General features: G+C 42.2%; 1 protein-coding gene across 2 annotated transcripts in view; it reads left to right on the top strand.

Annotated features, from left to right (window-relative positions):
• COL9A1 (collagen type IX alpha 1 chain) overlaps positions 1-16,713 on the top strand; it is a 93,126-nt gene that overhangs the window by 64,834 nt on the left and 11,579 nt on the right. For both annotated transcript variants that reach the window (XM_053381240.1, XM_053381241.1), the window contains exons 25-32: positions 1,552-1,605; positions 2,636-2,680; positions 2,773-2,826; positions 2,935-2,988; positions 9,373-9,426; positions 10,221-10,292; positions 16,505-16,540; positions 16,646-16,690. In XM_053381240.1, coding sequence (XP_053237215.1) covers positions 1,552-1,605; positions 2,636-2,680; positions 2,773-2,826; positions 2,935-2,988; positions 9,373-9,426; positions 10,221-10,292; positions 16,505-16,540; positions 16,646-16,690 — 414 coding nt within the window. The remainder of the gene's footprint in view (positions 1-1,551; positions 1,606-2,635; positions 2,681-2,772; positions 2,827-2,934; positions 2,989-9,372; positions 9,427-10,220; positions 10,293-16,504; positions 16,541-16,645; positions 16,691-16,713) is intronic.

Genomic DNA, 16,713 nt, shown 5'->3' with positions numbered 1-16,713 from the left:
AGCAAAAATCACAGAGAATCAGTGCAGATTAGGTGAACTGATAGAGAACAGAACTATTAATTATGATTAGCGATATTATCTCTCTGGGTCCTGCATATCCAGAGGCAATAACGGTGACTGGTGTCTCGAAAGAGTAAGAGTCTGCCCCATCAAGTTGCTCCTAATACGGTGTCTCTTGACCCCACCCACAACTCCTCCCACCTTCCCTATACCAGCTCTGCCAATGGAAGCTCCTCCTCCCATGCCAGTGGGCGCCATGATGATAGCTAAGTGGAACTTCTGTGAGAGGTGTAGGCAACCTTTGGCCCTACCATTGTTGGTGAACTGTTAACTCCCATCAGAACTAGCAGACATGGCCATTAGCCAGGGAAGATGAGAGCTGTACTGCAGACTGTGCTCAGCTAGGACCACCAAGTTTAAGGGAGTGTCCTGTCTTCTGGCACTTTGGTCTAACCAGCAGCTACCTCCTTATGTTCTAACGGAGCAGTCAAATGCCAAATTACCACTTGTGTCACACATGCATGAAAGGAATCCTTTACACATATGCCTCTACCAGTTAACACCCCCACTTATTTCCCATTTAATTAAGGTAATTCATTGCTAACATTCATTTCCCTTCATATTGAAATGCCCAATTTCAATATGCAGCTCTCCAGTCTTTGGGGTTTGCACACAGGGCTGCCTCATGGGAAGCCATGTCCTTAGTGAGCCCCAGATGTTGATGCTGTGCAAGACGCCAAACCAGTCAGATCTCCACTTAAAGAGGTAGGACATGCAGAAAGCAGAAGTGTGCTAGTTAAATGTTATGAATGAGCCACTTTTGTCAACGGTGAGCCAGTCTGCTTCTGCTCCTACTGCATCTTCATGAAGAATACGACAGTCACTCAAGTTGCACCTAGCATTATCTGTGGGTGTAAGCAGAGAGCAAACCTTATTTGCCTCTTTTGTGCACCCATACTGGCTGGCTGGGGACGCGGGTGGTGCTGTGGGTTAAACCACAGAGCCTAGAACTTGCCGATCAGAAGGTCGGTGGTTCGAATTCCCGCGACGGGGTGAGCTCCCGTTGTTCGGTCCCTGCTCCTGCCAACCTAGCAGTTCAAAAGCACGTCAAAGTGCAAGTAGATAAATAGGTACCACTCCGGCGGGAAGGTAAACGGCATTTCCGTGTGCTGCTCTGGTTCGCCAGAAGCGGCTTAGTCATGCTGGCCACATGCCCTGGAAGCTGTACGCCGGCTCCCTCAGCCAATAAAGTGAGATGAGCGCTGCAACCCCAGAGTCGGTCACGACTGGACCTAATGGTCTGGGGTTCCTTTACCTTTTTACTGCCTGGTTGAGTCTTTTGGTTAACTCCCAAGTACTATCAAGTTGTTAACAACCAGAACAACAGGGATATTACATTCCCATAAGTTAGCGGTTTGGAAAAGGATGCCACAGTATTTTTTTAAAAAAGATACTAACTTGTTCGTTTGGGCTTTTTTTCTGAATAGCAAACAAGCAGACAGTTTGTACTACAACGGTTTTCATTTGATTGATGCAAACGTTTCCTTCCAGGGTGAACCAGGAAAACCAGGCCCTCCAGGTGATATAGGAGTTCAGGGACTGCCAGTAAGTATTCTGTGCACTTTAAATGTAAAACATAGTTAAATTTCCAAGCCAGACCGAAGCTTATTAAGCCTTCATTTTCTGTAATGACAGGAATAGTGAGAGTCTGGGGGAAACCATGAGGAGCGGAGCCTTTAAAAATTAGGGTGTAGGTAGCATGATTCAGTTTTACTGGGATGATCCTGTTTGTGTTAATTGCATACGTAAAGGTTAAGTTCCAGGATTGTCATGGAAGCTTTAGAGGGCACCCAAGCTAGGAAGCTAGATAAAAATGTTGATATCTCTCTTTAAGAGAATAGAGCATGCCCACTTCCTCACCATTTCACCAAGGTGCAGCCATGCTATCTCCCACTGCTCCACCCAGATACAGCTAAATCTAGTGCCGCCTATGCAACATGACGACATCATCCCTGCAAGCATATTAAGGCTGTGCTGAAGTGTATGTCAAAGACTGTTTGGCTCCTGAAGTTTTCCTACATCTTTTGTAATGTATAGCATAGATTAGTTGCATGTACTACTATCAAAATTTGTTATTTTCCTTATTCAGAAGACCACTTTACCACAATCTCTCGCTCTCTCTCATTCCAATTCCTTGTGCCTCACTATATTCCTAAGGTGGGATGAAACCATAAGGAAACCAATAGATCAATCAAATAAGATAGTTGCTGTTGCTGAAAACTGGGCTCTGGTATGAAAATCAATGCGTTTTCATAGCATGCTTTTAGGAACCAACTTAAGCATGTGCTTAAAGATTATTCCATGTCCTTTGGAGGGGGAAGGTTAATTATGTTGGCACTATTTTGGGGTGTTTTTTAAAATGGATTTTGGCTCTGTTGAGACATGCTTGTAAAAGGTCCAATATAATTCACTTGATGACATAGCTTGGCAAAAAGAAACAGTTCCCAACACTACGGGAGACACTCCTCCAATGCAGACTATAATTGCCCGAGGGAGCAAGGAATATTTGGACGTTGTAAGTACATAGAACATTACAAACATTTTAAGGCAATGTGTTTTCTTTGTTTTGTTTTAGGGTTTACCAGGGTCTCCAGGAGCAAAAGGTGTTGCTGGACCACAGGTAAAGTATTCTAGGCAATCTGGGAAAGAGTCCAGATGTATTTTTTAATTATTATTCCACTCTTGTGGCTAATTCTCCTTGTCTCCCAACAGGGTAATGCAGGTCCTCCTGGGATACCTGGCTTGATGGGGAATTCGGGTAAACCTGTAAGCTCCTTTTTATCTCCAGTTTCATTTTATTTTTTAATAACACTTGCACATTTTGTGCAGAATCAGTTTTAAAGCACGTTCTGTTCTTGTAATCGTGTTAAACAGGGAGAACAGGGGCCACAGGGAGAAAAAGGGCCCATCGGACCCAGAGGCCCATCGGTAAGTACTTGTTCTGCTCTATCTTTAGGTTCTGGGATTTCAGTTATAGGCCAGTGATGGAGGAGACAAGGTCTGCACGAAAGCCTCTTGTGTTATTTGCCTGTGACGTAAACTCTTTTAGCTTTCACATCAATTTCTTCCAGTCCCAAATTAGTTGTTCACATTTTCCTCACATTTGCCGAGTCATAATACAAATAAACTCAGCCCGATATTCCGTAATGAGTTAAACACTCCAACCAAAACCATGAAACATGTAAGTAGAATTATATATGATAAGCTGAACACTAGTCTACAGATCCACGTCATGCAGAGCTTTCATGGTCCCTAGAGGGACTGAAGACCCTTACACACTATGCCAGAAGTTGTGGGGTTCTTTTTGGTTCTTCTGTTGTGAACTGAGGATGAATTTTAGCTGCACTGCATGAAGTCTTAGCTATTGTTTATGACAGAATGGAAGCGTGACATTTCTTGGAACCCTCTCAAGAACCTGTCCCTGGGTGGTCACTAAGGGTCAGCCTCTCAGCTACACCACTGTGTCCAGACATCATTCAAAATGTTTGGTGCTGCCACCTACTGTGTTAGGCAGAGAAGTAGGGTGCCCCTTTTATACCGTATTTTTTGCACCATAACACTCACTTTTTTCCTCCTAGAAAGTAAGGGGAAATGTCTGTGCGTGTTATGGAGGGAATGCCTACGGGTGGTATACCTACGGATTTTCCTCCTCTAAAAACTACGTGCGTGTTATGGTCGGGTGCGTGTTATAGAGCGAAAAATACGGTATTTTATTACCCCGTGAAATAATAATATATACATTATCCTATATATTGGACATAATACATATATGTTTAATTATACATTAATCGTTTACCCCATGAATATCCTTGAATATACTAGTACCTATAATTTTACATAACTGTTTATTGTACATAATATTATATACCATACGACTATTAAATGTGCATTATTAGCTCATTTATCTGATTTAAGAACGTTATGTCTATCTCATGCATTATTGTAAACACTCATGAATATCCATTAATCACTACCATCCATAATCTTACATTCAGACATTACCTGAAATATCTCTCATCAACGTGGAAGTGCATTTTACACCTGGTTATTTATCAATCTGGCATATCACATGAGAATCATCAGCCCCTGTATATAAGGCTGTATATAAGTATCACGTCCATACTTGTGGGCCATGGCTTGATCCAAGGTAGGTCGAAACAGGAGACCTCTACCATGCAAATGTATGGTACAAGATTAAGAAATGGGTCCTCAAATGCATGTTTGGGTTAAAAGTGGGTTCTGGGCCTGAAAAGGTTGAAGATACTTGATCTACACTAAACACAAAGGGTGAGATATATTTCTTTGGAATCCACATAGACCAATACACAGGCACAATTTCAAACCTAGTATGCAAGTGTTGTTCTAATAAAACCCTCTTTCTGGAATATGTGCTAGTAACATCACAGGTTCACTAAATGGTGTTATATAATCCTCCCTGCCAGGACTGTTAATACAGGCTTGCAGCAGGGATTCTTCTTACCCAAATGAAGAAAGGCGATGGGGGATCAAAAGTGAAGTATACTTAAGGAGACAGTGCACTATTCCTGAACACAGAACACTGAAAATGTGGCAGTGGATTTGGAGAATACTGCTTGCCATCTTTCTGAAAACCATTGTGCTCCATGCAAAACTGAGTTGCATAGAGTAATAACTACCAAAGTCAAGGGATTATTCCTTTGCTTTATCTTTCAGCTCTGCCTAGTGACACAATAACTTCATATATATTTTTCCAGAAAAACTCTTTATTTGCAAAAATTGCAAACTGTTGGTGGCTTTGAGCAGAACTGGTTTAGATATACTTGGCCATTTCCCAAATTCCTTTCTCTAAACTGATGCTGGTCTGAATGTTTTTGGACAGCTCTTGGTTAATAAAGAACAGGGTAGTTCCTTAACCGGATAATGCAAGATAATCTTCTAAACTATGTTTTTAATCCTGTAAAATGCAACTAAGGGTTTATAAAATCAGCAGTGCGTAGAAACCGGAGCTACCATACTGTGTTAATTATTAACCATCCCCACTGCAAGCTCTGGAAGCAGTTCAGATTAGACTCTGAACGTTCTAGTTCTAGTGACCAGCATGACATCTGCTAGATTTCTGTAAGCTAATAATGGTTTGCATAAGCTGATAGATGTGCAAAACATTCTATAAATCATGCTTTCAATGAGAAACGTGGGGGAAACACTGCTTTACACACCGATTGTTTCATTATATCTATAAATTTACAAATCATTCTTAACCATACAGTGGTACCTCAGGTTACAGATGCTTCAGGTTACAGACTCCGCTAACCCAGAAATAGTACCACGGGTTAAGGACTTTGCTTCAGTATGAGAACAGAAATCGTTCTTCGGTGGCACGGTGGCAGTGGCAGGCCCCATTAGCTAAAGTGGTACCTCAGGTTAAGAACAGTTTCAGGTTAAGAACGGACCTCCGGAACGAATTAAGTTCTTAACCTGAGGTACCACTGTACTTACTTGGAAGCTAGACTTCATTTCAATAGGGCCCACTCACAAGTAACTAAACTACTATAAGTTTACAGCCATGCAGCCCAGTATGGTTAACTTAGAAGCAAGTCCCATTATGGTCAATGGAGCTTCTTACTCCCAGAGAAGAGCGCCTAGGATTGCAGCCTTAGGGTCAAACTGCACATCATGCTTAATGCATGACAGGCTGTTATTTCTCTTGCTTTTCTTAAATTAATTAAAGCTGCAGCACCCCCCCAGTAGTTCTCAAGAGTGTAGCATGCAGGGAGGGTAGGTGTTTCTTTTCCCAGCATCCCCAAACTCAGTGTAGTTACAAAGTTTAGTAAAAAGTTCACATTCTATATTAAAAAGTCGTCCTTCTTGATTTCTTATTCTTCCAGTAAGTTTCACCACTTCTGCGTTTTTCATTGATTTTAGTTGCCAATCTTGTTTAGTTGGAACTGCTGCTACTTTCCATCCCATCCCTGGGCATATACAGTGGTACCTCTGGTTACGAACTTAATTCGTTCCGGAGGTCCGTTCTTAACCTGAAACTGCTCTTAACCTGAGGTACCACTTTAGCTAATGGGGCCTCCTGCTGCCGCTGCACCGCCGCCGTGCGATTTCTGTTCTCATCCTGAGGTAAAGTTCTTAACCCGAGGTACTACTTCCGGGTTAGCGGAGTCTGTAACCCGAAGTGTTTGTAACCCGAGGTGTTTGTAGCCCAAGGTACCACTGTATCATTCTAGCTGCTGTGGTATCTTACAAAAATAATTTCCTTTGTTCTCTTGGTACCTCTGAACCCAAAATTCCTATAAAAAGTGTAGTTTGACTCCTAGTCTGCATGCATCTCCTCAACAACCTGATCAACAGAACTATCAACTTTCACCAAGTACTTGATCGGTACCTGGTTCATGGTAACATGATCGGCCAACCGCTTGAACCGCTATACTTTCACTTAATTTGATATAGCTTCCTTCGGAGCATTAGAACTATCTTCCCAATTGTTATGATCTGCTGCACAAGGGGAAAAGAACACGGATAAGATCACTGTAATGGCACAAGTCAGGGTACTGCTATCTTACAGCCAAACTTCCTATATCTTAATGTTATAGATCAAAACGTATTAATAAAACATGTATTTCATTGTTCTTTTTACCAGTTGACTTGAAGCTTTGCTTCGCACACACATTATGGAAATTGGTCTATATGATTATCGCACTTCATTTCTGGTTAAAATCTTTGAAAGCTTTCCTTTTATGCTAAATTGCTCCAGAGTATCAATTTTTAAACTTCAAAGTGTCAGACATAATCAGTGATAATGCTTTTTTTTTAAAAAAAAGAATCAGCAACAGTAGTGGTATAAGCAGATTATTTGTGCTCAGTTGGGCACAATGGCCCATTCTTGGCCTCACTCTGCTAGTCTTTGCCAGTTCTTTTCCTCCATTGTTTCCACTCTGTTATTTAGCAGAGATGCTGTATATGGATCAGATGTGCACCCTCCCCCCAAAAGCAAGATGGCTATGCTGTTAAAATGGAGATATTTTATAGTTCTTATGCACAATGTTGTTGTTGTTTAGTCGTCTTAGTCGTGTTCAACTCTCCGTGACCCCATGAAACAGAGCATGAAAAAGCTTCTCCTTTTTTATGTCCATGGTGTTTTCTTGGCAAAATACTGGAGTGGTTTGCCAGTTCCTTCTCCAAGTGGATCACATTTAGTCTAAACTCTCGGTTATGACCTGTCCATCTTGGGTGGCCCTGCATGGCATAGCTCATAGCTTCTTGGAGTTATTCAAGCCCCTTCGCCATGACAAGGCGATGAAGGGGCTTTGGGACAATACAGTACTTCAGTTTGGACTTTGATGAGGCTTCACAGGAACGGGGCATCACCATAGTGGGACAGCTACCAAGAGCACCTCTCTGAGTACCCTCTCACAGTTGGAAGGGACAACACTGATGGACTGAGTGCTCTTGCTTTAATTTAAAAAATATATTTAAAAAACAAAAGGCACATCAAATTGTGCCCAGAAAATGGGGGCTGAGGAGAGGGAGATAAACATATATAGCCCACAATATGCCAGGGACAAATGTGGCAAGAAGCCGCTACTTTGCAGTGGCCTAAAAGTTATGCTCAGGATTCAATTCCCATCTGTGAACAATAACTGGAAAGCCTACATGCATGCTTGCTATCCTGCATGTTCATCCTTGCTGGGATGTTCTCAGAGCACCTTCCCTCTAAACTGAAAAGCTCCAAATGTTGTAACCATTCCTGAAGTGAGGTGAGCAGAATTAGGGTTGCACCATAGATGTGTACAATGCCGTTACAAAAACGGCAGTTTTGTTTTCAAATCTTTCCCTAAAGATCCCAAGACAAGCATTGTGATGCAGATGCATATCTAGATATGCATTACCTCCTTATTGGCTGTGCAAGAAAAAGAACCTGGCCCTCTTCAGTAGGGCAGCTAGGTGTAGACTTTTGACACCTGAAGAACAGATGTTCAGATTTGATGCCACAACATGGTTTGGTGCTATGCGAATGAACATGGAACACACTCATATGATCTCTCCTCATCTTAAGCACAGTGATCTCATCTCTCTCTGGTTTATATTAAATTGAAGGAGAGAGCATAGAAGCCCAAGGCTTCTAGTAGCCAACTGTACTTAGACCCTCACACCACGGGTTCACATTCATGTGAATTGTCAACCTGAAACAAGTTCACACGATGTGCAGCATTACAAAATGAGATTTTCCTAACTGAAACACGAAAAGATGTGAGCATATAATAGATTTTTTTAAAAAGCACATTAAACTGTAACTGCTAGCCTGAGCACCCTAATTTTCCCTACCAAAAATATTAGTTTTTTCAATTGCATATCTTATGGTGACAAACAGAAGAAGTGGTTTTCAATTTGTTCTAATTTTAATTATGTTCACGTGAATCTGCATCTAGAGGCATGTTCAATAATCATGTTACAAAAGTAACTAAATGGAGCTAAATTTGTGGAGAAGATTAATTAATTTTCTGGGTCACCTGAAGGTTTTTTTCCAAGCCTTTCTAAAAGCTTCTCATGTTAATGACATAGGAATTTTATAGAAGCAGTGACTGGAAACTTACCCAGTTCTGAGTTCTTTTGATCCCTCCAGGATACTTAATTATTTTCCAGTAACTTTCCTTGCTTTGCTTTGCTTGAAAAGCCATTTCATGCAATTTTGTGATGCGGCATAACATGTATTTCATATGTAGGTTCATCTTTTCATTGCTTCGCAACCTGTTGTGTTACAGTTTCCTTACCAGAATATTAACATAAAAGCTAGAATTACACCTACCCACAGTGTTTCATGTAAGTCAGTTCCGATGATGTATCACTGTTGTCAGATTATGCACACACTCATCTAACTGGTTAAAAGTGATACAATAAGAAAGTAATAAGAGCCTGCTGGATCAAGTCAGTGGACCATCTCGTCCAGCATCCTGTTCTCACAGTGGCCAAGGCGATGCCTCAAGGAAACTTGCAAGCAGAACATGGCCAGAAAAGCACTCTTACTACCCACAGTTTCCAGCAACTGGTATTTAACCATGGGAACCGAGCATCCTCTATGAAGAGATATTAGGCTGCTCATACCTGAAGAATCACACTTGAGCATATGAGCGTGGGCTTGTCCTTCCAGAGGAGATACATGTGTGTTTATGATGCAGAATGAAATGGTAGTATTAGAAGCTACCTTTTTCTAAGTAGGTATTTTGCTATTTAGCTGACTATTAAAAAAAATAAATTAAGCATTAATGAAACGATTCTTCATTTTGCTGCCGGAAAATGCTTTAACAATGCCTCCTTGTTTTCTCAAAGGGTAGCAGAGGTGAGCTGGGTCCTGCTGGCCCTCCAGGTCCACCAGGTAAAATGGTAAGCAGCCAGTGTCTACTCCCAACAAATTCATTTTTATTTTTCCAAGAGCTTATGGTTTCCCCTTAGGATCTGTAGCAACCTAGCAGTTTATGCAAGAAGCTGAAGATGAAACATGAATACGATCATTGTTGCCTCCCCTCTTCCCAGCTTGTGACTCTACTAAGACCCACATTTTCTTATTTGAATTCTGTAAAAGTCTACTGGGAACACATCATTTTTAATGCAGTACTGTGAGGAAGAAAAGTAGATATCTCTCTTTGTGTATTGCCTTAAGATGGTGAAGTTAGCTGTCGCTTGTGTTATTAATTTAAAAAGGAGCAGGAATAATGAAAGGCCGGTTTTTTCTTTTTCCTTTCCTGCTAGCAGCTATCTGGCATTAATGACTACTGAGCGTGAATGCCTTCTTTGAAATGACTCAATCTTCATTTGCATGGTTTCTGCTGGAAGGGCAGCCTGGCTATTTGGGAACTGAAAGAGCTCCCTGTTCGAGAGGAATGCTCACACCATGGGGTTGAGGAATTACAGCATCCTCCTCCATAAAGGCACAAATATTTTAGCAGATGTATTAAAAGTCTAGGAACTGCTGTTTTCTGGCTGCAGTAGATTATAGCAAACTGTCAGCAACAATTTAGCAGAGTCTATGGTTCAGAAAGAAAGCACACAGCTGGCTGTTCTTATTACTCTCCATAGGGAAAGTGTAATGTGCTTCTCAGAGGCTGGGTCTCTTTATCAATGCTTCTTTTGTTTAGTCTAAAAATTACCCTAAGAATCTGCCATCTTTGTTTCCACAGGGTGGCGAAGGTGACATAGGCCTCCCAGGTTTACCTGGGCCTCCAGGATTGCCTGGTGCTAAAGGTGACAGGGTAAGCATACGATTTGCCATAAGGAATTGCTGCAGCTACTCTTGGTCTGATTATTTTCTGAAGCCACTTAAAGGGGGGAGGAGTTAAGAACTACCAATATTGCAGGGTTGGGGAATCTGGGAGCCTTCTCAACGTTGTTGGACTCTTAACTCAAGCCCATCCAACATGGCTCACGGTCAGGGATGACAGGTTGTAGTCCAAAATCTAGAGGGCAAAGGTATCCCTGCCTTGAATTGTTATGTATAGGTTTCTGCCCTCAGGTCTGTGAAAACTGTTGTGGTGTGTAGCCAACAAGTTCCTCAACACCACCACCAGCACACACACCTTGGTTTGTTTTTTTTACCCTTCACCTCACCTTTGCTGATATTCCTCATGATATTACTGAAACTATCTTAATTGAAATCCTTACTTTAATTAAGGCCCCCACTTCCAGTCACGCTATGACCGACATAAAATTGAGCCTAAGAAGGGAAACTGTTCACCTTATTAGAACCCCAGTTCCATCCCACGCTGCTACTGCTTCATAGGTGCCAATTCTATAGGGCTGAGGTGTCTTCAGTCTGCCCTGCCCCCCAAGTCTGCTGGGACAGGACTGAGCCCCCTCCCCAATCTTGCAGCAGTGGTCCTTGCTTGGCTAGTAGCAGGTCTTGCTGGGCCTCGCTTGGGTGGCAGTGGTCCTCGCTGGTCCTCTCGGGCGGCAGCAGGCCTCACTAGGCCTCCTCCTGAAGTGCAGCGCTCAATGCAGAAGATGGCCCCTGCAATTTTGGATGGAACTCGGTGCCTCTGTACCCCTTTGATTGTTGCTAAGGGTTTTCCAGATTATTTCTGAGGTGGTTTTTGTTTTCTGCTCATTAGAGTTCTCTCCCCTGTCCTTTCCCACTCAAGCCTCCAGTCTTTTCCTTTCGCACCCCTGGGTAATTTTAGCTTTCACATTCAAGGTCGCTGGTTGCTTAGTTAGCAAATTAAGGAAAAATCTTAGCTCTGACTTCATTGTCAAGAAGATCATTCTCTCTCTGTGGGAAAAGGCTTCTTAACTTCAGCTGTTGCTTTCTTGAAATTCTTTGCCTTGTCTGTGCTAGGGGATATTTGATGTTCTGTCAATGAGCATTCATCATTATGGCATTAGCTTAGTTGGCAGAGTGCTATAGAATTCCAGAGCCATCAGTTCCGAGGAATTAACTCGGAAAGGGTTTATTCTCAAGGGAAGTCTAATTATAGGTAGTCTTTACCACGTGCTACTGATGCCTACCTAGAGCTCTTCATTGTAGCTGTGCCTTCCCCATACTCATGTGATTTTCTCTATATTTAAAATGGAATATATATATATATATATAATTTCTGCTCCGGCCCTTGAAGTGTCTACTGGTGGATTATTTGGTGGTCCAAAATACTAATAGCTACCTTTAACAAAAACCATTCCTGCTGCATTCTAGAACTCAACATCAGCCTTAGAGTTTTTCCGAGTATCCCTTAGCTGCAGTGCTTATTGCACAGAATGAAAATATGTTCCTGGACAAAATGAAGGGCACAATCCCTTTCACTCACAGAGAGCACCACACCTCAGGCCATTGGAGTAAATACTGTTCCAGGGACGCCACCCCCCCCATGCACTTCACCTTGGGGAGTCCAATGGCCTGCTCTTTTCTAAGCCCTCAGGACATTGGTTACTTCCAGTCCTATTAGTAGTGGTAGTCAGTGCACTAGAGGGCGGAAGAAGAATGTGGCACCTTAGGTCCTCCATACATTGTGAATGGTTAGGTGTATTTCTGCAGCGTGCCCAAGGTCATTCACCATGGTAGTGGCATGCATGCCCGGAGGTGGCTTAGTGGGGAGGGTGAAGTTCTAATAGACACCTTTGGGGCACCCTGCAGGTGTCTCTGTCTCCATGACAGGTGAATATAGTGTCCTTTTCCCACCAAGGTCTGCTTCAAACATGCCTTCTCAACCTTTCAACTTTCCCTTGGTTGTACAGTTGCTGCCCTGTCCATGTGACCCAAGGATCCATGCATGCTGCTGTGGGGATTTTTGAATCTCCTTCCCACTTGGATCCAAGAGGAATTCCAGAGTGGGTGCTTGTTGTGTGGTCTGCCAGAACCACCTAGGAAGGGGATACCAACACTCATGCATGGATTAGTGACCACAAGGAAGCAGTGTTTGATGGTACTGTCGGAATCCATCCTTTAAACACACAAGTAGGCACAGGTACTCACGTTCTCACGTGAAGATGGCTAAAAATGCAGATGTTTGACATGAGGATTATACCTTGTCATCAACTCAGATGGCCCCGTCTGTCATGGTAATATATTCAGTTATTCATGAAAATGGGTTCAAACTATTAGGGCAGACAGAAGTGAAACTTGAAGGAATACAAGAAGCAGTGTTATACTAAGCCAGGGCAACGTTCCATTTTTTATTTTTGCTTTTGTTGTAGAATGATATTTTTTATGGGGGGCATGGTGGTGGTAAGTTGGCACAGTTCAAACCCAGTGGCAGGAGAGCCAGATTGGCTCCGCCATTGCATTTGCACTGCACTGAGCTTGCTGCCGCCACCTCTGTTCTGGTATACAGCAACAATTCAGAGTGAGGGAGGTCAGGTGATTGGCACTGCTGTAAATGTGTGGGGTGGGTGTAACTACATGCCATAGGAAACATACTGGATGTAACTGATAGAATATTATTTACACAGAGGGTAGATGGTAGCAGTGTCCTAGCAGGGTGTTGGTGTTGGTACAGGGGCAGTTTCCTCAGGTGCAGAATTGTTAGGGGTGCAAAATTTCAATGTCTGGTGCTGCCTCAATACAGTTGCATGCTTCTGTTGCTGGGCTCCATTGAAAATGGCTTCTCCTTGGAAACCAGGAAGTGACCTCTCCAAACAACAGAATGACTCTTATTTCCGCAATCTCCTGGGTGACTCAAACACTGTTAGGCAATTGAATGTGCATGTGTACTCTGTCTATTTCTCTCCCTCCCCCGTCCTCTGTGTGGGCCCCGGATACTGGCAACCCATGCTACACCACTGAATGGTAACCATATCTGGGGGGTGTATTTGTGTTGCATCCTGAAATTGGCAAAAACAGGCACAACACACTGTTTCCCTCCTAGCACTGCAGGATGTTGTGATGTCCCAAGATGCAGAGCAATCCCATGGGAACAGTGCCTGGCCAGGTATTCTGACGTGGAAGTCTCAGGGTAGCCTACTGTTGCAATAGTACCCATGTCCACATTCTTGCCACATACAGTGGTGCCTCGCAAGACGAAATTAATCCGTTCCGCGAGTCTCTTCGTCTTGCGGTTTTTTCGTCTTGCGAAGCACGGCTATTCGTGGCTTAGCGGCTTAGTGGCTATTAACGGCTTAGCGGCTTAGCGGCTATTAACGGCTTAGCGGCTTAGCGGCTTTAAGAAAAAGGAAACAAACTCGCAAGAACTCGCAAGACATTTCGTCTTGCGAAGCAAGCCCATAGGGAAAATCGTCTAGCGAAGTGACGCAAAAACCGAAAAACCCTTTCATCTTGCGCATTTTTCGTTTTGCGAGGCATTCGTCTTGCGGGGCACCACTGTACTTATTCTTTTGGTTCTGCACAGCGGTGTTGAATAAAAGCACTGCCACTATTACTTTATTCTTAAATTGCAATAGTACAAATGTATACATTCTGTAGGAGGGAGTGCTGAATGTTTGTATCTAGTTTGCTTCTGTTCTTCTTTTCCTCTCATCTTTGTGCCTTCATGCTGCTCAGCAGGCATGATGCAATGTATGAAAGCCAAGAGAAATAAGAAGTGTAGATGAAAGAGTATTGTGTGTGTTCAATATAAATATCTCCAAAATCTTTGGTGCATTCAAACACACACCCCACACACTCGGCAGCAGTAGTACCAGATTGTGAGGGGGCAAACTCTGTCTCATATATTAAGCCTTCCCATAAAGAAACACCTCTGTATTTCAGAGGAGCACTCTGATTTGCAAAACATTTATTCAGAATTAAGTTATGCTGTTTCCATCAGATTTACAATCTTGGATGAAAGTCTGCTTAGAAGAGCAGTATCAATTAAAATTCTAATTTAATATTCTATCTATTGTTGGGTTTAATGGAAGTCCCTAGGTGTTTTTAAAATGAAAGCTGTTTTTCTGGGGGGAAAAGAAAAGAAATCAAGAACAAAAATGGGAGACCTTCCTCATCTGTCTTGTGGAAATAGGTCTTGTGCAGGTAGAAAGGCTTGGCAGAAATTCAACAAGAGAAGCTTAACCCACAGTAAAGATGGAGCAGTGGAAATCTTCACCAGCTGAATGTAATGTCCGCTGTGCATCTATTTAATGTACTGGGGCCCTAGAAGAAGAAAGGTGGCAATCAACAATACCAAGTTTCATTAGCGGTAGCTTGAGAAGTGGTTTGTTAAGTAAATAAGTCAATGAACATGTCTCCTGGCAAGGAATTCTGAATATGAGAGGAAGAGGGAGGGAAGGAGAGGCAGCCTTGATGTGCAAATGAAAAATGTAAAAGATGGAATTGAGAGTGAGAGTTAAAATTTGCATTGAAAGGGCAGGAAAACTCATCAGTACACAAGATCATATCATTCAATGTGGAATAATTAACTGCCCCGATAGTGATGCACAGATACCTCTCAGTTATGTTTTTCAAAGGTCTAAATGCCCCCAAATGCCTTGGAGTTAGGGGTTTCCAACTTCCTAAAATTGGGGAAACCACCCCTTGCAGGGGGAAAAGAGGAAACGACTCTTTTTATTATTATTTCAGGTCAAACACAGTTTGGCATTAGCCTTGTTTGGTGCCATGTTTTGTAAAGCAATTTCCATCAAGTGCATGAACCACGATATACCAAGCAGATGATCAGCCAAGGGTGTGAACCTGTTGCCCAGACCCCATTTAGCACAATTTTCCTGAGCCCTGAATTCCCAGGCGCAAGCCATGTGGTTCACTTGTCAACTACGGGAGAAGAAGGAATGGCCACAAGAGATTTCTGAGAGCATTAATCACCCACCTTGGCTGTCCCCATAACGCCACTTAGGCCCATACTTAAATTGAACTCTGTTTGTCATGCTGACAGCAAGGAGGAAGAGTTGAAATTGTCTGGTTATTGATTAGTGTCATCAGGGGAAAAAAGGAAAGCAGGAATAGCGTTATTTATAGTTTGACTGAATTCAGCCCTGACTGAAACACTGGATTTCCTCAAGCCTCAGACATTGCTCCATTGCTGTAATTTTTATTGCTGTATTGGTTTTCTTTCCTTCATGTTAAAAAAATTGTTTTTTTAGAATATTTTGGAAAATATTCATAGAATAAACTGTTACACATATATGGAGTAAACCACTTGTAGTGCAGTCATATCGCAGCTAGCTCAAAGAACACGTGAATCAAATAGATTACGATGTTGCCATTATTTACAGTGGTACTTCAGCTGTCGAACGTAATCCGTCCCGGAAGACCGTTTGACTTCCGAAACGTTTGACAACCAAGGTGCTATGGGCGGTTGGCAAATTCCATTGAGAAAATGGAGAAATGTACCTCAAAAGCTGTTTGACTTTCGATGTGCTTTCAAAAAAGGAAGCATTCACTTCCGGGTTTTTGACATTCGGGTTCCAAAACATTCGGCTTCCGAGACGCTTGAAAACCGAGCTTCCACTGTACTTAATTTGATAATTTAGATACCATTTAATACTGTAGTTTCTGTGTGGTGTACAATAGGGATATATCATACATCATAACACCAGTTAAAGTTAACCATAAGATCAGGGGGGAAAACACTTAAAATGGCTGCTGAATAGTCCCTCCCCTAAGCTTTGGAAGTTCAACAAGATGAAGGAGTTCCAAAATGCATCCTACCTTTCTGCCCCTATCATAAAGGCTTCCCATTTCACTTCAGTAGAGAGGACAGCTCCAGATACATAAAGAGACCCATATTGCCTCATCCATTTAATCGAATGGGGATTTGCCTTCCAAAGGGAGCTCTTTATGTGCAGCAGAACATAGACGTATGAATCTCTGGATCTAGGCAAGGGAATTTTAAACTTACTTATTCCCATGAGTACATATATATATATATATATATATATATTTATAAAATAAAATTATCAAATCATGGACAGCTTGTTTGTTAAATGCAAATCAATGCCTCACTGTTTAGGGCATTTTAAAACTGTGTCTACAGTAGCTAATTTTAAGTTTGTTTTAAAAATCATGTTATTTTTGTTTTGCGCATAGGGTTTGGTTGGTGAGCCAGGACCTAAAGGAGATCAAGTGAGTACACATATTCACATTTTCTCGTATGCTTCCAGCAAGGTTGAAATTATGGAAAATGCCTTATCCTTATTTATAAATAATATGCTTCTTGTTATAATATAGGGAGCTGCTGGTGGAGAAGGGGAGCCTGGACAAAGAGGCGATCTTGTAAGATCTTTTCACCTCATTCA

Source organism: Podarcis raffonei, chromosome 3 (genome assembly GCF_027172205.1).
Source record: "Podarcis raffonei isolate rPodRaf1 chromosome 3, rPodRaf1.pri, whole genome shotgun sequence".
NCBI lineage: Eukaryota > Metazoa > Chordata > Lepidosauria > Squamata > Lacertidae > Podarcis > Podarcis raffonei.
This window is presented reverse-complemented; position numbering and strand designations above follow the sequence as displayed.